The 23,849-nt window shown below is 34.4% G+C and overlaps 1 protein-coding gene across 22 annotated transcripts in view; it reads right to left on the reverse strand.

Moving 5' to 3' along the window:
* The window catches only part of LOC143233833 (histone deacetylase 4-like), a 149,949-nt gene that overhangs the window by 37,592 nt on the left and 88,508 nt on the right, over positions 1 to 23,849 (reverse strand). For 20 of the 22 annotated variants that reach the window (XM_076470588.1, XM_076470585.1, XM_076470573.1 and 17 more), the window contains 7 exons: positions 20,914 to 20,970; positions 19,736 to 19,974; positions 19,002 to 19,107; positions 18,784 to 18,898; positions 9,379 to 9,428; positions 1,148 to 1,273; positions 207 to 310 (listed from right to left, as the gene is read on the reverse strand). In XM_076470588.1, coding sequence (XP_076326703.1) covers positions 207 to 310; positions 1,148 to 1,273; positions 9,379 to 9,428; positions 18,784 to 18,898; positions 19,002 to 19,107; positions 19,736 to 19,974; positions 20,914 to 20,953 — 780 coding nt within the window. In that variant the 5' untranslated portion in view covers positions 20,954 to 20,970. The remainder of the gene's footprint in view (positions 1 to 206; positions 311 to 1,147; positions 1,274 to 9,378; positions 9,429 to 18,783; positions 18,899 to 19,001; positions 19,108 to 19,735; positions 19,975 to 20,913; positions 20,971 to 23,849) is intronic. The other 2 variants (XM_076470591.1, XM_076470590.1) reach the window with 1 other exon arrangement.

The following is a 23,849-nucleotide window of genomic DNA, read 5'->3' on the forward strand; positions in this document are numbered from 1 at the left end:
CTGATCACAAAGGCAACAAATAGTGCGAGATTGTATACGAATATTTTATTTTTATTACGCAGTAGAACACACACATATATATATAACTTAACAATGTTAATTAATAACAAATGCAACGAAGCCGTTATAACAAAGTCATGGTTACAATTTATTTAAAATAAATATAAAGAATAATATAAGTAAACACATTTTATCCATAGCCTTACCTCTTGTATTGGAGTACTGCCATTACTAGAGTGGAGGGAATGGATACTAGCTCCCTCTGGTGGCGATTCTGGTCCTGAATCAGATTTACTACTACTTCCATCTACTGTAACAAACCAACCAACAATTTTCATGTCAAGAAAAACGTCTCCAAGTATTAAGACATTTTTATTAGAAAATTTGAAATTCAAACAATATAGATAACTGTGTAAAGACACTGAATGTTGAAATAATTAAGTGACCCAAAATTTATATTTTATTTTTCCAACATTTAAAAGAAAAATTTTACCAAAGTCACATTGTGTGTCTCTACAACATTACATATATTGTTTTATCATGATGTGTCAGTTTCGAATACTTTCCTATTTATTGTTAAGCACAAAGCTACACAATGGGCTATTTTTGCTCTGCCAACCACGGGTGTCGAAATCCGATTTTTAGCGTGACAAGCTCTTAGAATTACTGCTGAGTCACCGAGGATAGGCGTTTGGATTAAAACAATCTGATTATTGAGAAATGTTTAAAATAGATGAAATGCATTATATTACAATCGTGAATAATAATACATTTTAATCGAACGATGTTGAAACAATGTTTGTAATACTGAATACAGTAGTTGTGAACATTATTTAAACAAAAGTCAGCTTTCTGTGCAGGAAAACAAACAAACAAACAATATTAAAAAACATCTTCCAGAAATATATGAATATCATACAATTTGGTTTAAACTCAACAAGTAAAATATTACTAATTTAAATCCAGTTTTTATAAGATTACTGTGTTAATAATCGTAAACAAATTCAAAATCAAGCACTGCATGCTTAAGTATCGTTAACATGCTATGTTAAGTACACATCATTCGAGGCGAAAACAGCATCAACAGCAACTGATCATATCACACTTGAGATGTACATAATAATGGAACAAACAAAGAACACCGTACTTGCAACAGATGGTCTCTTCTTCACAGGAGTAGGCCCTTTGTCTTTGCGTCTTAATAAAGGGCTACTGCGCCTCTCTATTACCATTTGCTTCAACACGGAACGGACTTTAAGGTTGGGCTCGGATGCTATGGAAGGACAGAACGTAACATCACCAACCGCTATTCTACTCGTCATTCCAGGCAGTTAAAAATGCGAGCATTTTATTTAGTCAGTCTATGTTGTTTTAAATTAACTGATTAGTGTATTACTAAAAACGCAAGCCATGCAATAAGTTCACGTAATTTTAGGGTTACAAATTACGGAACTAATGCAAAAGTTCAGTAAGGCAGTCAGAGAGACTAATAAAAGTATTAATTTTTTAATTTTAAGTAGCTTTGTAGAAATAATTAAAACAAGTTATTTTATACGTGATGTGAAAGATATTCTTCAGCAAGAGAACTACTGTTATATGTTTCTATGTTTTGAAAGGTTTTTAATCCATTGGTGATCTATATTCCATAACGCATTTCTCTAACACAGGTACTATCTTAATTATCTTTGTAACTTCCCTTTTTTGACAGCCCTAATTCAGTCATTTAAAATTCAGTAAGACACGTCACAGGATGGTAATCTCAAGTAGCATTTAATTTTCATCTTTATATGTCAAAGGTTTTTTCTTTCCACTTATGCGTTTGTTTTTACAATTATTTTAACACAGGAATGAAGTTTTCCAATTACGTTTCATTAGAATTTTAATTGTCCTTACTAACATTTATATCAAAAAGTTTATGAACAACTAGATATTTAATTAAGTGTAGACAATGTCTAATATGAATCTTTATTTTGATCTGGTAAATTCCTTTGAAACTAATATAAAAATAAAGCATTAAAAGTTTAAAAACAAATGACAGGATGAGTTCCATTCTAAATCTAAGTTTCTAAAAGACGGGCATAGGTATAGTGTAAATTGATGAAATATAAATATTTAAGAGTACCCTGTAATAAAAATTGCATTATTAATATAATTATTATATTCATTCGACCAATTCCTCCTTGTATCTTAGCATTTCAAGGACCGTAGAACGTCTTGAAAATGAGCTCATTTATCACGCAAAGCTATATACTTAAGATTATTTATTTCTCTCCCTCTTTCAATTTTGCTCAAACTTAAAACTGAATAATTCTGTATACAAACATTATTTTGTAATATAATTTTTTTGCAATTTCCAATCCTCTTTAGACCAAGTAAAGATATTATAAGGTCCTTGATGAAAGTAAACTATAACAGTTTAAGCACATAGCCAAATTTCACATTCAAACATTTTCATTATAAAATTATTATTCTGTTCTGACGAATATCAGGCCTCCAGGACATGTTTAATTAAAAACGTTTAACATTTAAAACTTATAACAATTTTTCATGTTTTTTTTTAAATTATAATCTTGATTTAGAATTTCTCAACGCAAAACACAAACCAAAATCCAAGTCTTCTACTCAGAAGCAAATAGTAACCGTTAAGTCATATACAGAATCCATTCAAGAATGCCTATTAGTTTTTTAATTTCACACAAAGCTACACGAGGGCTATCTGCGCTAACTGTTCCCAATTTACCAGTGTAAGACTAGACCACCACATTACAACGTCCCTACGGCTGAAAGGGCGAGCATGTTTGGTGTAACGGGGATTCAAACCCGTAAATTGCGAGTTGAATTCCTTTACCACCTGGTCGTGCCGGGCCTTATGAATGTAAGGCTTTTTGTTTGTTTCTTTGGAATTTCGCACAAAGCCACTCGAGGGCTATCTGTGCTAGCCGTCCCTAATTTAGCAGTGTAAGACTAGGGGAAGGCAGCTAGTCATCACCACCCACCGCCAACTCTTGGGCTACTCTTTTACCAACGAATAGGGGGATTGACCGTCACATTATAACGACCCACGGCTGGGAGGGCGAGCATGTTTGGCGCGAACCCGCGACCCTCAGATTACGAAGCGCACGCCTTAACGCGCTAGGCCATGCCAGGCCCGAATGTAAGGCTCAAATATGTTGTGAAAAAAGTTTATTTGTGAAATACAAAAAATAAAAAAATGTGTTAAAGAAATATCTCCAGATTGTAGAAAATGATGTAAATACCAAAATCGTTATTTTAAGATAGTTTGAAGTTAATTTAAATAATGAAATGTTAAAAGTTAAAAAAACAACAAATACGTCAAAGTAATAAAAGCAAATCGAAATGAAAAGCAACTAAAAGTAAACAGAAATGTTTGTTACATAAAGAATAGGCAAAGAATCACTCAGCGATATAAATATGTACAGTATATTGCGCAAAAGTATTAGAACAAAGTAAAACATTGATTTAAGGCTATTTGCACAGAACAGTGGAAGGTAAATCACAGACAAAACATAAAAATTTTATTAATCTTCATATTTAATACAGCACCAAAAAACTCATTTCAACACCCATGGGGGGCAGAGCACAGATAGCCCATTGTGCAGCTTTGTGCTTAACTTTAAATAAAGTTACATACCATCATTCGTGTCCTTGTGAGAAGAGTGCTTTTATTTAAATTTTGTTATAAAGAAATGGTTGTTGCAAATAACACAGCTATTTTTCTAGTTGTCCGAATATTAAATATCCAAAACGTGAAAACGATTATGGATTGATATTTGTGGTGCCATTCAATAGATGGAGCAAAATTTTTGGTAACATACATAGATACAGAGATACACGCTACGTCCATTGTACTAAGATAACTATAGTGTTAAGTTTACTATTATGATCTTTGTATATGATTTTTATGAATCATTTAAGAATAAAACGTTTTTGAGTTTTAATTTTACATACCTTCATGCGTGCCTTTCCTGTCTTACTATTACTATTATGTAATCATAAATATCTGTGACTTAAAGAAATGAAATTAAAATTGGCAGCCAAACTGGTAGCTACATGTATAGTAGAGATAGGAATTTTACACCAAATATTTATTCATTAGTTACCTAGGCTACGTTTTTCGTTTAACTTAGGGCATGATGGCGGGCAAAAAAAAAAAAAAAAAGAGTTAGGACACGGCATCTCGTTTGGTTGTCTATGTTTCAGATTAGTATGGCAATGTGTGGCAAATTAGTATTGATAGAGATCCAATCAGATTATCAGCTTTCATGTTTCTTGCTGCATTTGATGACAGTTAGTACTGTCATAACCCATATCACACTGAATCATATTCTTAGCATTTTATCAGTAAGAATTCGCAGCTGGCCTCTGTCGTAGGCATGTTTCAGAAACAAAATTATTGCTAAGGTGTTTTGACCAGATTCAAAGTCTTACCAGAAATCAGTTACAAATTCAGCAGTGTTAATCCAGATTTCACTCCCATCTCAATAATCACCAATTGATGGTAGCAGTGGTTCAATCTAGTAGGCAAATCCTTTAGCTACATATTTCTCTGGAATCTTTCCAGTGATATTGTGTAATATGATGACTTGATACGCTTTAATAGGAGAGTGTTCCTTATTGGCTTGGGTAAGAGTTTAATGTAGGCAGTAGTATTATTTTGGGGATGCTATCTGTTGCTCAATTATGTTAGTACTTTAACACAAATTTCAGGAGACTGACTTATGCAAGCTTCTTACACATTTAGGCCTGGAGGGCCATCTTTAGATGTGTTATTGCTATGAGCTAAAATTACTTTCAAATAAGCATATACGAATAGTTTGGATTGAGAGTTCTGTAACATGAGCGTCTCTTGCATGTTACTGTTTTCATTGGTTTATATGTTTGCCCCTAAAGACCTTGCTTTAGTCTTCTTCTGTATATAGTGGGGTACTATCTGTGATTACGGAAACCACGGGCTTATAGAAGAGCCAGTGAGACTGGCCTTGCTGCACAGTTCGTTCCATTTCACGTCTCATGTTTTAGAAACTGGTCTCCTCTAGAGAAGATAAGTTCAATTTCTTGTAATTCTGGCCCGGTATGACTCGCAATCTGAGAATCACGAGTTCGAATGCACGTCCCACCAAGCATGCTCGCCTTTTCAACCGTGGGACATTATAATGTGACGGTAAATTCCACTACTTGTTGTTAAAAGAGTAGCTGACTAGCTAAGTTGCCTTTCCTCTAGTTTTGCACTGCTAAATTAGGGACTGCTTATGCAGATAGCTCTTGTGTAGCTTTGCGCAAAATTCAAAACAAACTAATGAAAACTCTCCAATTGTTGCTATCTTTTCATAGGTTGGGTCATGCCTTATTCATAAACACAACCGGGGCTTTCCATTTCCAGGCTTTATCAGCATCCTTGTTTCAGCAGTATAAGGTTTTCCTTTTTCAGATTTTTCCCTACATTTCTCCCTGATGGCTTTTTGATGTGTTTCATTTGGAAGTAACTTAGTTTTCTGTGTATCCTTTACACACACACGCACACAAAATGAAAAATTAAATAACAACCTATTTACTGAATTCACAATTTAAATAAATAAGTTACATTATACTTTATATTTAATAATTTCTTATCAAAACCAAGTGAAATAAATAGCAGAACTAGAATAATTTAAAAGTAGCTTAAAAAATAAACGAAAACAATTGTTATAACAAACTAATTGACTAGAAAATGTTTCTTAAACCAGTAAACGAGAATTTAAAATTGATATACTATTTAAAATGCACTGAATTACGTAAAATGTATTCGTACCTCCAAAAATATTTTTCTAACATTATCGTGTAAAGAGGATAACTTGGCTTCAACTAGGTTCAAAACATGACTACAATTCATTATATATCAATCATTTAATAAGTCAAACTAAACAAAGGTGTTTAAAAATTCCTCTAAATTTTGGCTCGGCATGGCCAGGTGTTTAAGGTACTCGACTCGTAATCTAAGGGTCGCGGGTTCGAATCCCCGTCACACCAAACATGATCGCCCTTTCAGCCGTGGGGGTGTTATAATGTGACGGTCAATCTCACTATTCTTTGATAAAAGAGTAGCCCAAGAGCTGCCGGTGGGTGGTGATGACTAGCTGTCTTCCCTCTAGTGTTACTCTGGTAAGTTAGGAACGGCTAGCACAGATAGCCCTCGAGTAGCTTTGTGCGAAACTAAAAAACAAACAAAAAAACTAGTCTTACACTGTTAAATTAGGGACTGCAGGCACAGATCGCTCTCGTATAGCTTTACGCGAAATTCAAAACAAATCAATCTTCTAACTTTTAAAGTTTATCAACAGTTAATTTTTTCCATCTCGATATTGTAGAATAGCCATATTGTCATTTTAAAACTACATATTACATTGGTAAGCATACGATTTACCAGTTTTGAATGGTCCACTTTATATTTGAATATGCAGATACCTAAGGTTATTTGCGGTGATTCTGTTACGTTAAAAACATCTGGTAGATGCCATTTGACAGCATGTAGCTAATTTGAACATTAAACAATTTAACATTTTCGCTCAGCTGTCTTCCACATCATCCTAAGGATGCAAACCATCTATAATGTAAATGCCTGCCACATTGAGTAGATAGCGCCCCATAATGATCATTTCAGTTGATCAAAGAATTGCTTTCCATGATCTCATTAGCATATCCACAAAATATTGTTGATCTTTGAAAAGTAGTATGCTATGAGCTGATTGGTATTCAAACTTGCCAAAATGTTTTATAAGAATAATTTACTTAGTCCCGGTTTATTTTTCTATTAATATTTACACTTAATCAAAGTATTGTCCATCATTATTGTTCCGCATATATTTTAAAGAATAGTATATCGAATTATTGTTATTATCCTTATCAAACATTAAATGGCAACTTGTCTGTTACTATATGGGTGTTTTCTTGCTCTCAATTTGATCTTTAAATATTACTTTTTAACCCTGATCTGGAAAGTTAGCTGTGGAAAGACTTCTTCCCCAACAGGAACAAACTCTTTAACGTTGAAAATAAAATATTTTCGAAAGAGAAACACTACAAGTGAGATTTACTTGACTTTTATTTCTTCCTCCCCGTGACTCAGATAACATTTGTAATTTCACTCAATTTAGGGATTTAACCATCCAAAAGAAAATTTCAGTTTCCGATAAATAAACTACTGTGTTTATAATAATTATCAATCTATAATTAATATATTTTGTTGGTTGTTGTTGTTTTGAATTAAGCACAAAGCTACACAATGGGCTATAGACCACATATAGCACATTTTAGCGTTGTAAGTCTACAGACATACCACTGAGCCACTGGGGGGCATATTTTGTTGGAGCCACCCAACTCAATCGAATAAACACACAGAGGAAAGAAAAGGGTTTCTTCCCGATCATAAATTATAGCTTGTTTTGCATACACAAATACATTCATCAAATCGTTAGAACTGTCGAAATACGAAATTCATGTTTATGTCTTGTTGGTAAAAACAGGACGTGTGTTTAACAGTTAACAGGAAGTGGTCACTATTTTATACACATTTTTTATGTATTCTCCATTTGTAAGAGTGTTCTTTAAACAGGTAGGCGATTTTTAATATTAATGTAAACATTCTGTATTACATTGCTTTGTCACATCTTACAGTTTATTGAATAAACATATATAAAGTAGATTGTTTGTTTGTTGTTGTTTTTAATTTCGCGCAAAGCCACATAAGGGCTATCTACGCTAGCCGTCCCTAACTTACTAGAGTAAGACTAGAGGGAAGGCAGCTAGTCATCACCACCCATCGCCAGCTCTTGGGCTACTCTTTTAGCAGCGAATAGTGGGATTATAACGCCCCCACAGCTGAAAGGGTGAGCATATTTGATGTGACGAGGATTCGTCAGATTGCGAGTCGAGCGCCCTAAAGTGGGTTGAAGGAATGATATACAAATAATTTTGAATACGCGAATCAGTGAAATCACGTGAGAAATATAGTCAATATAATGTTGTTTTTCAGCAAGTAACAGTGCATCATTTGTACATTGTCTGACATTTCATGGTGCCATTTAAACTTGATCGCTTTTAGGAAGGTTGTGTAACAGCCTTTCCTGACGCAAAATATTCATACATTCAAATCATAAAGATGTATTATGATTGCGGATTTAGAATTTTTAAGACGAGATAATATTCCTTGTACTTAATAGCAGTGGAAAACACAGAAATGTGGATCAAGTGGGGACCTAGGATCATCCACACAGATATCTGAAAGAAGTCGCACCACAGACTTAGTAAGTAAAGTGCAGTGCCTTGCAAAAGACGAGAACCCATAAACACAAAGGTTAGTGATAAAAGTTGCCTATGTGATTCAAACAACAAAATGTAAGACAATCGATAAGGATATCCGTATGCAGAATCGAAACAAGTCACATTTACACAATTTCCTTCCACGACGTGTCCGTTAAGCCACTACATAGTTCAAGTAGTTGGAAAAAGAAATCACCATTTATTCTCTTCTATGTGTAGACATATCAGCCAAGTTGCTGAATGCAGTGTATATTAATTTATATAAATTCAAACATGCGTTTCTTGTTTTAATCTCTTTATAAGCCTTACCGTTATTTTGCTGAGAATATAAAGTGATGCAAATTTGTTGACCGAGAAAGACATTTGCTAGTTAACTGGTCTGACTGTCGTTTGCGATATTATTTTTGTTGTTGGTCAATAGTGATTATGGTAAACAGCAAACTTTTTGTTTCTAGCTGAGGTTAAAGGTAACCGAAAAATCCTGAAACTCGTAAAAGTTATTTGAAAATAATTATATGGATTATTATCTTTTATCTCTTTAACCACCTCTATTGTCATTTAACTGCGCAAAAATAATTATAATGATTTGTTTGAGGACATTCTTCATTATTTATTTAGAATACATCGTTCTTTGTGGTTACAGATACAACGATTCAAAACATTGTAAAATTATAATATGTTTTATTAGGTGTAATTTGTTAGATACCTAATACTTCCAGTTTTGTTAACTCTAACATGTTAGAACTTCACGTGCTGGAACTTTCAACGGTACGTCTTAGATTGATTAATTTCTTTCACATTGAAAAGCAGTCTCCATGCACGCAAAGGAGAACCACAGTTATATCATATTAATTATAATACAACTAGCTCGTAATGTCCTCTAACCAATAGTACATGGAGTACAAAATAAATAGTATGTATTTATAATAAGAACTTATTATAGCTTGTTAGTTTCTGTTATTTTTCTAATACTTTATATGTAAAAGACACATTCAATTTGTCAGTTGCTATGTTAGACAGAAAATGTTATTTCTTTAACACAACGCATATAGAAAGATCTACCTGTTTTCCGAAGTGGAAAATCGTCGTCATACTTGCCGAATACAGAGTGCCTGCAAAGAGAAGAAACGGTAGATGTTGAGACTTAGTCCAGAGATTTATGTTGACGTGATCTGCTGCCCCTTTAGGGGCTAGAAATGTAAGAGGTAGGAGGTGAGTCACGGTGTGATTATAGATTTGTGCATTAAGTCTCCGGTGGGATAAATTTTGAACATTTGTTACTTAGTGCAAAACGCCTTACAAAACTTTAGAAAAGTGGTTCTCAAACTTTTAAGGTTTCCGTACCACTTCTTGTTTTTGAAGTACAAGCCTAAGCCTAATTAGAAAAAAAACCTAACAGCAAAAATTAATGTTTTAAACATTTATCCTTTATTAAGATAAATTAATTCTGACATAAATTAATAAAATGTGGTGCAATTTTTGTAATTTGAAAGAAAGGAAACAGTGACGTGTCTGTGCAGAAGTGAGGAGAGTGATGTCTTACGTTCACTCAAACTGGGATTAATAGTAAATGTACCTGTGCAAGTGATCATTTATCTATCTGGTGGTTCTTCTATCTCGAGCCACACCATAATAAACAAATAGGCAGACTAAAAATAAATGATGAAAAAAAAATGTGAATGATTTCGCAAACATTGTTGATACATTACTACCAGACGCCACAACAAATCGAGTCGAGAAACCATCGGATGTAGACAACTACTGCCAAACAATTATAGAGTGCCTTACAAAGCTGCAGACCAGTCCATGCCAAAACAAAAACAATGTACAAGTTATAACAGATGGAAATTACATACACAAATAATAAATGTAATAAAAGAACGTAGACATCTAAAAAGAACATACATAAACAATAGAGACCCACATATCAAAATGCAAGTAAATACACTAGGAAACAAAATACGAAACGAAATAAAACAGTTAAGAGAAAATAAATGCGATCCTTACTATTCACTATATTTACAACACTAAAATCAAGGGTTAACTCAGCAGATAGTTCGATGTGGCTTTGCTATAAGAAAAACATAAATATACACACACTATTCACAACTAAATGAATATACAAATCCAAAGGAATTTTGGACACTCTTTGAAACGATTCACAAATATTCAAAACGTCCAAAAAACCTATTCAACACTAAATTATGCAAACAAGATACCCTATACAAACATACAAAAACAGAAACTTTGAAATAACATTTGAGAAACACATTCAAAACTTAACGAACCAGATATGAACACTTATTATTTTAATACAGTAACTTACTGTATAATAATATTAAATAATACACATTTTATAACAAAAAACACGTTTATACTCCAACTTTTCCTGCTGACACCATCAACCATCAAAATAAAAAACAAACATAAAATAATGATATAGCTAGAAAAATTCCATATATAAAAAATACTGAAAACATAACACCGGGAGAAGACGACATACAATTCATTCTTCTCAAAAACTGTACTCAAAGATTCTTTGACCACTTTACAGTTGTCTTTAATTTATTCCTTTACTCAGGTTATATCCAAGCCTCTTGGTTGCAAGCAAATGTTCTCATGTTTCTAAATGAAATAAAACCAGCGAATATATTGGAAAGCTACTGTCCAATCAGTCTGACTAAGTGAGTTACTGACCATTTAATTTGGTCAGCTGTATAAGTAAAGTTTTAGAAAGAATAATAAAAACGAGATTGTTCACGTTCCTAGAAATAAGGTCAAAATTGCCTGAAATACAAAATGGTTTTAAAACATTTTGGTAACACACAGATAATTTCATCAGATTAACTGGAACCATTTATATAGCTTTAATCAAAACAAATGCACGGTAGCCTCCCTTTTAGATATACGTAGATTTTTGTTTGTTTGTTTGTTTTGGAATTTCGCACAAAGCTACTCGAGGGCTATCTGTGCTAGCCATCCCTAATTTAGCAGTGTAAGACTAGAGGGAAGGCAGCTAGTCATCACCACCCACCGCCAACTCTTGGGCTACTCTTTTACCAACGAATAGTGGGATTGACCGTCACATTATACACCCCCACGGCTGGGAGGGCGAGCATGTTTAGCGCGACGCGGGCGCGAACCCGCGAATTACGCGCTTGGCCATGCCAGGCCTAATATACGTAGATGAAGCATTTAACACTGTATGAAACAAATGAAATTACCAATAAGTATTATTCGCTAGTTACAAAATGAAAATCTAGAGTGAATGTGGATTGGTTGGTTGGTTGATTTAGTGTTTTATGGCACAAAGCAGCTAGGCTATCTGCACCAAACGTCCGGTAAAAAAGTAAAAGTAAATTCAGTAAAATTCATAAAAGGAAAGTAAGGTAAAACAAAGTTTTAAATAAATAAATAGCATAAAACCAATGTTTACATCTAGTCTACAACGTCAAGAGAAAAAGAGTAATTCAAGTTGTAAAGGACTTTCTGTAGCGTGACTGTAATAATCATAACTCGCCAGGAAGATTAACAGGTAAGTACAAAAACCACCATCAGTCACCTGAAGTTGGACTTTCCAGTCCTGATTTCGAGTTATTTAATGTTACCGCCAATTTCTAATTTCAAATTGAACTAGATGAACTGTGATTTTTAAAAGGGAACCACATTAAAAAGGTATAAAGTATATATTAAAAAACTTATATGGCATTAAAAAGATCAATGGCCTTTAAAAAACTAAACACATTACCAAGGTGGACAGTGTCACCATCATCAATAACACTGTCTAACGTTATGGACAAACCTTGGGACAGAACATGTGTAAAATGGTGCCGTCGTTGAGAATCATAACGATGACAAGAAAGTAAAAAGTGGTTTATTGTGATCTGAGTGTTACACAAACTACACACTGGTGCATCAGTTCCAGATAAAAGAAAACGATGAGTTAAAAAACTGTGACCAATGCGTAATCTAGTTAGAACAACTTCCTCTTTCCGATCCTTATGGTAGCAAGACGGCCAAAGTCCAATACAGGGTTTTATTTGAAAAAGCTTGTTTTCGCGTTGCTCATTCCAAGTCGACTGCCAACTGGCACGAAGCCGAGCCTTGAATACAGGACCATAATCCATGTATGTGACAGACACAGCGGTGATAGTACCAGAGCAGATAGACTTAGCTGCAGTATCAGCGAGCTCGTTCCCGCGAATACCAACGTGGCCCGGTATCCAGAAAAACTGGATAGAAGTAGATGTTAAAGAGAAATGGGTCAGTCGGTTTTGAATATCAGCAAGAACAAGGTGTGAACCAACGTGAAGCGATTCCAGGGCCAGTAGAGAACTAAGCGATTCAGTATAAATCGTGCAGTTTGAGTACTGCTTAGCTTCTATGTGATCCAGGTCAAGAGAAATGGCGTACAGTTCAGCAATGAACACAGAAGCTGTAGAGGGGATTCTGCGCACAACCACCGAACCAAAACAAACTATGGCAGAGCCCACACAGTCACCTGATTTCGAACCATCTGTATAAATAGGAATGGAAGGATGGTTAGAATGATGTTCAGCAAATAGCAAACAGTATTTCCAATCAGGAGTGTCTACTTTTCTCAGATGACTTAAAGATAGCTCACAAATGGGGACTGTAAGAAGCCATGGTTGGATGGGCTTACCAGTGGATACAGCAATGTTATCCAAGGACAAATCCAATTCATCTAACTTTGCCTGGATACGAAGGCGAAAAGGAGCAATGGCAGACCGTCTGGTCTGTAAAGTATGGCCCATCAAGGAAGGAAAACACAACCCAGGTGGGATGCTTTGATAAGAAATGATGTTTTGAAGCATATAGCAAAGACAGTTGCAAACAGCGGAGATGCAAAGAAGGTTCATGAGACTCTATGTATAAGCTCTGAACTAGGGAAGTACGGAAAGTCCCAGTGCAGAACTGAAGTCCTTGATGATGAATAGAGTCTAGCATCTTTAAGGCCGATGGTCTAGCAGAGCTATATACCAGTGATCCATAGTCGAGTTTCGATCGAATAAGATAACGATATATCTTTAGCATAGAACGTTGATCCGCTCCCCAATGGTGGAAGAGAGGACACGAAGGATGTTCAGTGCTCTTGTACATTTGACCGGTAGCTGCTTGATGTGTGGTATAAAGGTTAGCTTATGGTCAAAGGTAAGCCCCAATAACTTAGTATCAGAGATCACAGGCAGCTCAACTTCACTGATACGGAGTTCAGGATCATAGTGAATACCCCATTGGCGGCAAAAGTGCATGCAAACGGTTTTAGAGAGAGAGAAGTTAAAGCCGTTTGCTGTGGTCCACTTCAGTAAACAATTAAGGGCAATCTGTAGCTGCCGCTCAGTATACCTCATGTTCGACGACTGACATGAAATGTGAAAGTCGTCGACATAAAGCTTGTTAGCAACAGTGAGAGGGAGTTGTTCAGTAATGACATTAATTTTTATACTGAAAAGTGTGACATTCAGAACACAACCATGAGGGACTCCAAGTTCCCGTAGAAAAGAACTGGAAAGTGTTGAACCCACAAGACTTGGAACCTCCTGTCCATTAAAAATTTTTAATAAAAATGGGCAAATGACCACGTAGCCCATATATATGGAAGTTTCGCAAAATTCCATACCTCCATGTTGTATCATAAGCCTTCTCAATGGCAAAGAATATTGATACAAGATGTTGTCGTTTGAAAAAGGCTTCTCTGATTGACGTTTCAAGTCGAATCTGGTCGAAAATGGTGGTCCATGGTGGAGCGCTGTCGTCGGAACCCACACTGGGTGGGAGAGAGGAGGTTGTTTGATTTGAGGAACCAAACAAGACGAGCATTAACCATCCTCTCTAAGGTCTCACAGAAACAGCTCCTCAAAGCAATTGGACGGTAGTTTGAAGGAATCTTGGGATCCTTCCCAGGCTTGGAGAAAGGCAGAACAATAGTCTGGCGCCAGGCATCAGGAAAAAACATTCTCCTGCCAGATTCGGTTAAAAACAACCAGAAGGATAGCAAGAGAAGCAGGAGATAGATGGCGCAGCATCTCATAGTGTATATCATCAGGTCCAACTGATATACTGCCAGACCGATGAAGGGCCAGTTTGAGTTCCACCATTGTAAAGGGACGATTATAGTCATAGAGATAATCAGCTCAAAAGGAAAGAGGTGATCACTCTGCCCGAGTCTTGATGGCTAAGAAGGTGAAAGAAGAAGCAGAAGTGTTAGATATCCGGCAAAAGCTTTCACCTAGAATATCGGCGATGCTCTGGGTATTAGCCACTTCTTGGTTATCAGAGAGCAAGATCGAGATGGGGACAGAGTGATATTGCCCACTAACATTTCGAATCTTGTTCTATATGACTTTAGAATTGGTGGTAAAGGATACGCCGGTTGTAAACGTAATCCAAAATTCCTTCTGGCTTTGACGTCTCACCCATCGAGCACGTGCACAGGCCCGCTGGAAAGCGATGCGATTCGAAAGTGTAAGATATCTCAGGAAAGTATCCCAGGCTCGTTTTTGAGCCTTCCGTGCCATGTGGCAGGCAGGATTCCACCATGGACGAGGATATAGTGGAAAACGTGTCGAGGTTTTAGAAATACATTGAGCAGCTGCTTGTATAATACAGTCAGTGTAAATGTGGAGGGCACCTGCTTAGGGTACATTACTCATGAAGCAGTTATCCCCCAGGTTAAGGGAGTTAGTCCTATCCTCTTCATCATGTATGTAAGCGACACACCAATTACAGAGTCAAGTTTTACTCTTACGTCTCAATTCACAGACGATGTCGTAGCATGGAAAATTTCTAGAACTCCCTAAATATCAGCCACAATCTTACAACCAGTACTAAACTAAATAGTTGAATACTGTCAGAAATATGGAATTAAAATAAATTTTCCAAAACCAACCTGCTACTATTGTCTGAATCAATCAAAATACAATGACACCCACTCGAATTACACTTACATTGAACTTTCCAACACATTGCCACATCAGAAAAAAGTCCTAGGACTAATATATAATTCTACGAGGGCTGTTCAAAAATTACGCGGACTGTTTGAATTGCGCGGTTCCAGTTGGTTCCAGGGGAATCCGCTTGATGTCGCTAGGTTCGCACAGATCAGCTGATTACGACGCCATTTTCCGATTGCAGATATCTTCATTTGTGTATTAGCTACGCCGTTTTAAGTGAAGTGCGATTTTTTCGTTTGGCGGATTTCAGAATGAATGACCTGAAGGAGCAACGATTTGCTGTGAAATTTTGTGTTAAACTTGGAAAATCTGCGACTGAAACTTTTGTTTTGCTTAACACGGCTTACGGTGATGTTGCTATGAAGGGTACGGCATGTTTCAAGTGGCATGAACGTTTTAAAGATGGTCGACAGTCCATTGAAGATTATGAGCGTCCTGGACGTCCTTCCACGTCAACTGACGACCCACACGTCGACAAAATCAACACCTTGGTGCGGGCAAATCGACGTCTGACTGTCAGGGAGCTTGCTGAAGAGTGTGGGATATCAGTTGGATCTTGTTACGAGATTTTGACCGAAAAATTGAAGATGCACCGCGTTGCTGCGAAATTCAGCCCTCAGAACTCGTGAGTTTTTGGCCAAACACTCGATCACTGTTCTTCCCCACCCCCCCTACTCACCTGACCTTGCTCCTTGCGATTTTGTCTTGTTCCCCAAACTCAAAAGACCCTTGAAAGGAAGAAGATTTGAGACGATTCCCAAAATTAAGGCAAATGCGACGAAGGAGCTGGAGGACATTACAAAAGAAGCGTACCAGGACTGTTTCAACAAGTGGAAACACCGTTGGGATAAGTGTGTGCGTTGGGGAGGAGAGTACTTTGAAGGGGTCCCAGACCTGTAACTTCTAAATAAAGTACATTTTGTTTTATGACGTCAGTCCGCGTATTTTTTGAACAGCCCTCGTAGATTAACATAGGAAACTATACAATCCAGATCAGAAATAAAGAATGGCAACAAGCACAGTATGCTAGGAAACTGTCTGGTAAAAATACAGGAGGATCACTAGAAAATATCATTAAACATAATAAACAAGGCGTATGTCCAGCAATCGAACATGCTTGTCTAGCATAGATTAATATTGCACCTTCACATACTAGAAAGGTACAAACAATACAAATTTAAGCAATCATTACAGTATTTAGTGATATCAACATACATAGCTTTTATGTACAAATATTCACAGCATACAGCCAATCTTCAACAAACTCCTAGATTCCTCATTCATATGCTTTAACAAAATCTACATAAAATGGATTTAATAACATCCATTGATTGCTATATCATGCAAGATGATGACAGCTCTCTCTATGTATATATGTTTCCACTCAATACGTACCATAAGTAGAAAACCACCAATCACGTCTGATAACGTAATATAATCAAAAATGACGAGTTAGGATCTAAATTGTTTGTGAAGTGAAGGATTATTACACAGACAAATTAAAACACGTGACAGACAAGCACTAAATGCTATAAGTATTACATTCATGGAAATGGTTCTGGAGAAAGAAGTAAGATAAATGTAATTACACGTAAAGAGTATGAACCTTGATCTAGTGATGCGTTTCGTCTAGCATTTAATTGTAAATAAATAAAGGAGGGAGGATGAGGTCAAGATAGCACCGGACCCTCCAGGTCACACAGCTATTATATCCCATAGCATCTGTGCTTTGCACGGTAAAATATTTATAAAAGCTGATTTCACCCCGCAATATACCGTGACAACATAAAGATTAAAAGTACACGCCAATAGTTATTCATGTCCATTGGGCTTGATTTCATTCTGTTTTAGTTGTTTTATAGAAAAGCAATAATTAACTTGTGACTTAAAAACATCTTACTTAATATGTGTTTGTCTTTACTGAAAGTATGTATAAAGAACGTGTGAAGAAGAAACTACTTAAATTAATAATGAAATTTCAACTTTCCTGTTTTGCCAGTTACAAATATAAATAGTGTTTTTGTTTCTGCCTAAATATGCCAGCAATGATTGAAAGTACATAAACTGTATTTTTCTCCCATCTAATGAAAGATGATACCGGAGAAATCCCATCAGTATCCCTAGTAGCCACCCTCACAGACTGATCTATATTTAGCCATCACTGGAGCAATGAAGTCTGTGTATTTTGAAAAAACAGCAAACTTGTTCTTGACACATTCCTAGTTGATATTTGACAGGTTTAAATCAAAATGTCTAGAAGGAGTTAGAAGATAAACAAACACGCAGTCTTCTCTAAAATCATAATAAGATAAAAATCTTATCGTTTTTCCATTAATTGTTTCGTGTAACCTCTGTACATCAGTCTGTGAAACCCTGTTTTGAAAGATGCTCTAATCAACAGAATATTAGTTCACGTACATGCGTATTGAAATTCGTAAACACTCTTACTGCGTTTATAAAATAAAGACAAGCAGGGTAGTTTTACGCTTATAATATTACGCAAGTGAATATAAAAATTTAACCTTGTAACTTATAACATTATTCTTTTATACATTTTCTAGAATAATGTTTCATAAACCTTCAGTGGTAATGAGATATTAAAGGGATTAGAAAATAACTAATGAACACTGTTTCTGTGTATACACAAGATCAGTTATTGTTTCTTTACGTACCGAGCAAAATACTACATCAGTTATTAATGATCATCGTTTCCGTATGTGTATACATTAGTTCAGTTATTAATGAGATACATTAGTTCAGTTATTAATGAGCACTGTTTTTGTGTGAACCAAACAAAACACAATACCAACTACTAGTGAACACTGTTTCTGTATGTACCGGAAAAAATAACGCAATATCATTTATTCTAAGAAAGATTTAATAAAGTTAAACATCTGTCATTTTTGCTTAAGGATCTTTTCCTTTTCTTTCTTTTTTCTATGGTTCGTTTACAGAAAGAGAACTTAGGTTTCTACTATTCACTTAATAAGCTGTCCGGGGATAGTATTAAGAACTTAGGTTTCTACTATTCACTTAATAAGCTGTCCGGGGATAGTATTAAGAACTTAGGTTTCTACTATTCACTTAACAAGCTGTCCGGGGATAGTATTAAGAACTTAGGTTTCTACTATACACTTAAAAAGCTGTCTGGGATAGTATTTTTGGTCTAAAATTCGGCTAGTGAATATATCATACAATCTGTTAAGACTAATTACGATTGTTCGTTACACTACGCACTAATTATATCCATAAATAAGTAAGCACTTTAATTTTCAATGTAAGATGAAACAACGTTTGTTCTTCCTCAAAGAGCATTTATTGTGCGAAATTTTACTTTTTCATACCATTTTGAAATCAGCCATACTAATTTACCATCCTTTTCTGTTTTAATAATATTTTCCTGTAGATATCCATGTTTCTTCATATCTAGTTATTCACTAACACAACAACAAATATTTTAACATCAAACTCAGATTTGGTTTAAGGTTCTTACCAGTCTCGTAGGTTAGGCGGTGAATTATCTGCACTACCAACGGCAGCTTCTCTCTGTTTTTTACTGAGAACAAACTCTAGAAGTCTTTGTTTTACTTCAGACGAAGCTACAGCACCTGTAGATAGATAAATATCGTTGATCTTTTTCATGTTTGTTGTTATGGAGGAGATTAAGAAGTTGGGCGAAAATGAAAGAAAATTCAAATTTAAACAACTTACTTTGCTCGTGTTTCTCTTTTTGCTTCAAAGATTCTAGTTTTTCATTTTCTCTTCTTTCTCTCTCCAGTTTCTGGTCCTTAATCTTCTTCTGTTGGTCCAGGTACTCCTAGAGAGCATAAAAATAACCTTTCAAGAATGTTACATATAAAATCCTCATATGCAAAAATAATAAACAAAAAATGTTCGTTATCTACTAAGCCGTCAATCAGAATTATTCATGCATTTTGAAATCTTCTGCCAACTATATCAGTTTCACAGATCAGATTACTTGTCAGAACATAATTTCTGTAGTGTTTGTATATTGTGCTAATCCTTATGTTTCGAAATAAAATTTATTTACAAAGATATATTTGATTTCAGGATTAATGTTATTAACCTGTCTTAAAACAGAAGTAACAGCTGTTCTGACCTAACGCCAGAACATGAAACCTACACGTAAACAAATACTAACACCCTATGTATTACATATTCTTTTTAACTCATGTTAATTATAGATATTACTTTATTTCCGAGTGGCATGTTCAATGCTTTAAACTTTTCTTACAGTTGAAACAAACCTGGACGAGCCTAGCAGAACACAAACTTACCCTTATGTCTTGATCTCTAAAAATCAGGGTTAATGTATAAATCTTTTCCCATACTTACTTACCAGACAGAAAGAGCTGAGTATAATATATTTCCCGATAGTTCCAATATGCATAAATAATTGATTCTTAGAAAAAAGTTAAACATACCTTTATTCTTTCCTGTATTTGTTGCTCGTGTTGTTCTGCAAGTTGTTGTTGTTGTTGTTGGAAGTGTTGTAGCAGTAACTGTTGCTGAATATGCTGCTGCTGCTTGAGTTGTAGTAATTGTTGCTGGAACTGCATATTCTTGTCTTGGCTCATGATTGAATTATTAAGGTGGTTAGTAAGGTCCTCCATTTGTTCTTGACCCATTCCAGAGTCTCCTACATATCCAGCCCCGATGATGTCTTAACAGGGAGAAGAAATTATATATTTATAAACTATAGGGTTTGAAAAGTACTAAACATCGTTAATTATACACACATGTAAACATATGTGTATAATTATGGAAAATATATTATGTATATTTATATTTAATATAAATATACATAATATTAAACACCAATACTTACATACACATGTGAACATTACATGTGGTTTAATATCTATATTAGTCTCCAGCATAACTAATAATTTACACACCTTTTATTTACTTAATTAAAGTTTGTTCATTATTTAGAACTATTGATTTATTTCGAATCCAGATGTAAGAAGAATAAAAAAACGAACACCATAATCAAAATATTCTTGCATAAAAATAAAAAAGCGTATAATTGTTAAAGTTGTAAATTCGGTAAAAATTGGCTCAAACAAAATAAAACAAAAATTTAAATTTAAATTTGTGAAGATTTTCTTTAAAATAAAACAACTATGTCTTATAAACAAGTTAACTGTGTATTTCTGTATATTTTTATACATATTTATATTTGGTGTCAGTGTTCTCGACGGTTGAGATCAGAAATATAACGTGAACTCAAGAAATTCACATAACAAATTCTAAAAAAGTTTCTAAATCGGTCAAGAAATTGAAATGTTAGTTTTTTGTATGATTTTATTAAATTACTAATGACCAAATACAAGAAGTTGACCTAAGGTAGCTGAAACACAAACCTAAAATTTCTGTTTTTGGGTATTTCTCGTAAAGTAACATAAGAATTTAACACCTAAACCTAGAAGTGAAATACGTGTTACAAAAGTATGAACAAACAAAGATCACTTGTCATCACTACCGAAAATAATACGATTAAAATATTTCATAAAATTATAATAATTTAAGTACTCAAGATTACTCATTTAAAAACAAACAAACAAGAAAACATTTCTCCCAGTTTTCACATTACACTTACCGTTGCTGTGAATGCGAGAAAACGCCGAGTTTATTTCCATGGTTGAACCCAGGTTTTCTGAAAAAAAAAAGAAAAGAGAAAAGTAGTGAACCCAATGAAGAAAGTTACTACAAACAGAGACTTTACTGAAAAACTGTGAACTCAATGAAAAAGTTGATGTGAATAGAGACTATATAAAAAAACAAACACCTATGAGCTCAATGAAGATAGTTACTGGAAACAGAGTCTTTACTGAAAATTAAATATGAACTACATGAAGAGTGTTACTGTGAACAGAGACCTCACTGGAAAAAAAGAAAAAAGTTGTAATCTCGATGAAAAAAATTACTGTGGACAGAAACTTTCTAAAAATGTACCGTGAGCTCAATGAAGGAAAATACCGTGAATAGCGACCTGACTAAAAACAGCGGATATACTTAACATCAGTTTCCCGTTTTCGTGGAGGACATGGAGAAAAATGATTAACAGCGTGTTCGAATTGTGTATTCAAGGGTAATTTGTTTCCATACTCTACAATTAGTGGTCGTGACGATTAAATACCCCTATTCGATCAGACATGGTTTGGTGGTGGTTTGTTATTTAACTGCCTTCTGTTTAGCCAAAGATTTTTCTCTAGGTTAGAGCATTTTTATTTGCGAGCTTCGGATCCTCTTCATTGTTGTTCGATGAAAGCTTCGTTAACAGGGCCGAAAACTCGCAAATAAAAGTATTTTAACATAAATAAAACTCAATACATAGCTCTACGTATTAATTTAGCTACGTTTTTAGTGTTAAACAACAATTAGAAAATAAACGTCCCATTTTCAGCTGTGTTGTATTTCCATGTTTTAGTAGGAACCCAGGCTATCTGAAAAGCAAATTTATCTCACTAAGGTGATGATACGTGCTTTGAGAACTTACAGAAAACAGTTAGTATAATAACCTTAAGCTTTACTTTCCATCTTTCAAATAGCCACCCAGTGATACAGAGGTAAATCTGAAGACTTCTAATACTAAAAATCAGGTTTCGATACCGGTGGTGGGCACAACGCAGACAGCCCATTGTCTAGCTTTGTGCTGTACTACAAACAATCAACAATTTTTCAAATATATTTAAAGTATTTCAGTTCGGTATTTAGAGTCGGAATTTGATAATGATGAACGTTAAAGTACTGTTTGTTTGTATGTCTATGATAAAGTCATAATAAAGTAACAAGTTAAAGTACGGTTTGTTTGTATGTCTATGATAAAGTCATATCAAAGTAACAAGTTAAAGTACGGTTTGTTTGTATGTCTATGATAAAGTCATATCAAAGTAACAAGTTAAAGTACGGTTTGTTTGTATGTCTATGATAAAGTCATACCAAAGTAACAAGTTAAAGAACGGTTTGTTTGTATGTCTATTACAAAGTCATACCAAAGAAACAAGTTAAAGTACGGTTTGTTTGTATGTCTATTACAAAGTCATACCAAAAAAACAAGTTAAAGTACGGTTTGTTTGTATGTCTATGATAAAGTCATACCAAAGAAACAAGTTAAAGTACGGTTTGTTTATATGTCTATGACAAAGTCATACCAAAGTGACAAGTTAAAGAACGGTTTGTTTGTATGTCTATGATAAAGTCATACCAAAGAAACAAGTTAAAGTACGGTTTGTTTGTATGTCTATGATAAAGTCATACCAAAGAAACAAGTTAAAGTACGGTTTGTTTTATGTATATGATAAAGTCATACCAAAGAAACAAGTTAAAGTACGGTTTGTTTGTATGTCTATGATAAAGTCATACCAAAGTAACAAGTTAAAGTACGGTTTGTTTATATGTCTATGACAAAGTCATACCAAAGTAACAAGTTAAAGTACGGTTTGTTTGTATGTATATGATAAAGTCATACCAAAGAAACAAGTTAAAGTACGGTTTGTTTGTATGTATATGATAAAGTCATACCAAAGAAACAAGTTAAAGTACGGTTTGTTTGTATGTCTATGATAAAGTCATACCAAAGAAACAAGTTAAAGTACGGTTAGTTTGTATGTATATGATAAAGTCATACCAAAGAAACAAGTTAAAGTACGGTTAGTTTGTATGTCTATGACAAAGTCATACCAAAGTAACAAGTTTCTAAACTTTATTTTATTCCAGACTTTTTTTTACCAACAACATTTATAATACACAGAACATAATATATCACCACATTAAAGTTTATAACAATTTTATTTGAAGCATTGGAATTTGGCTAAAATTGTGGAACTGTATTAGGTACCACAATTTTGCTTATCGATTTCCATCAACACGTAGATGTAATTATAGCGCTTTAGCTGTCATAGTAAAAAACTGTGAAGTTTTTTTAAATCTTACCAATTTAACTTTTCTTCTATCTATTATCTGTTTCCTATTATAACATTTTTAGAATTACCTCACAGGGTATTTTTTTCATGGCTTAAGTTTTATGTTATTTTAAAACATTCATGTATTTAATTATATTTATAATTTTTTTACCTCTAACTGTATACTATTGTTACATATATTGATAATTTCAAATAAAAAGAAAGCTTGGTCCCATTCATAACCATGACTAAGTTTTATATGAATGTAGATTTGGCATCAAAATCACGAATTCTAGAAAAAATATATTATAATAAGTGAAACATTTTGGTTTTTACATTTAGTTATATTAAGTTCTAACAGAAAAATGTATAACTGGCGTAACTTATAAATATTTAGAATGAACATTTTATGGAAAAAAAACGTGAGAAATATGAATTTCTTTCAATAAATGTTATTATTCTGAGAATATACGTATAAATTCGTATTACTTAAACATTGTTGCTAGCAAAGTCTGAAGTCTTTGCAATATAGTTAAACATGAATAAAGTTTATTGTAATAGAAAACGTTCAAAACTAGACAAAGTATAATGGATTAATATTTCCATAATCATAGGCCCCCTATATTTATCA

Source organism: Tachypleus tridentatus, chromosome 12 (assembly GCF_004210375.1).
Source record: "Tachypleus tridentatus isolate NWPU-2018 chromosome 12, ASM421037v1, whole genome shotgun sequence".
In the NCBI taxonomy this organism is placed as follows: Eukaryota; Metazoa; Arthropoda; class Merostomata; order Xiphosura; family Limulidae; genus Tachypleus; species Tachypleus tridentatus.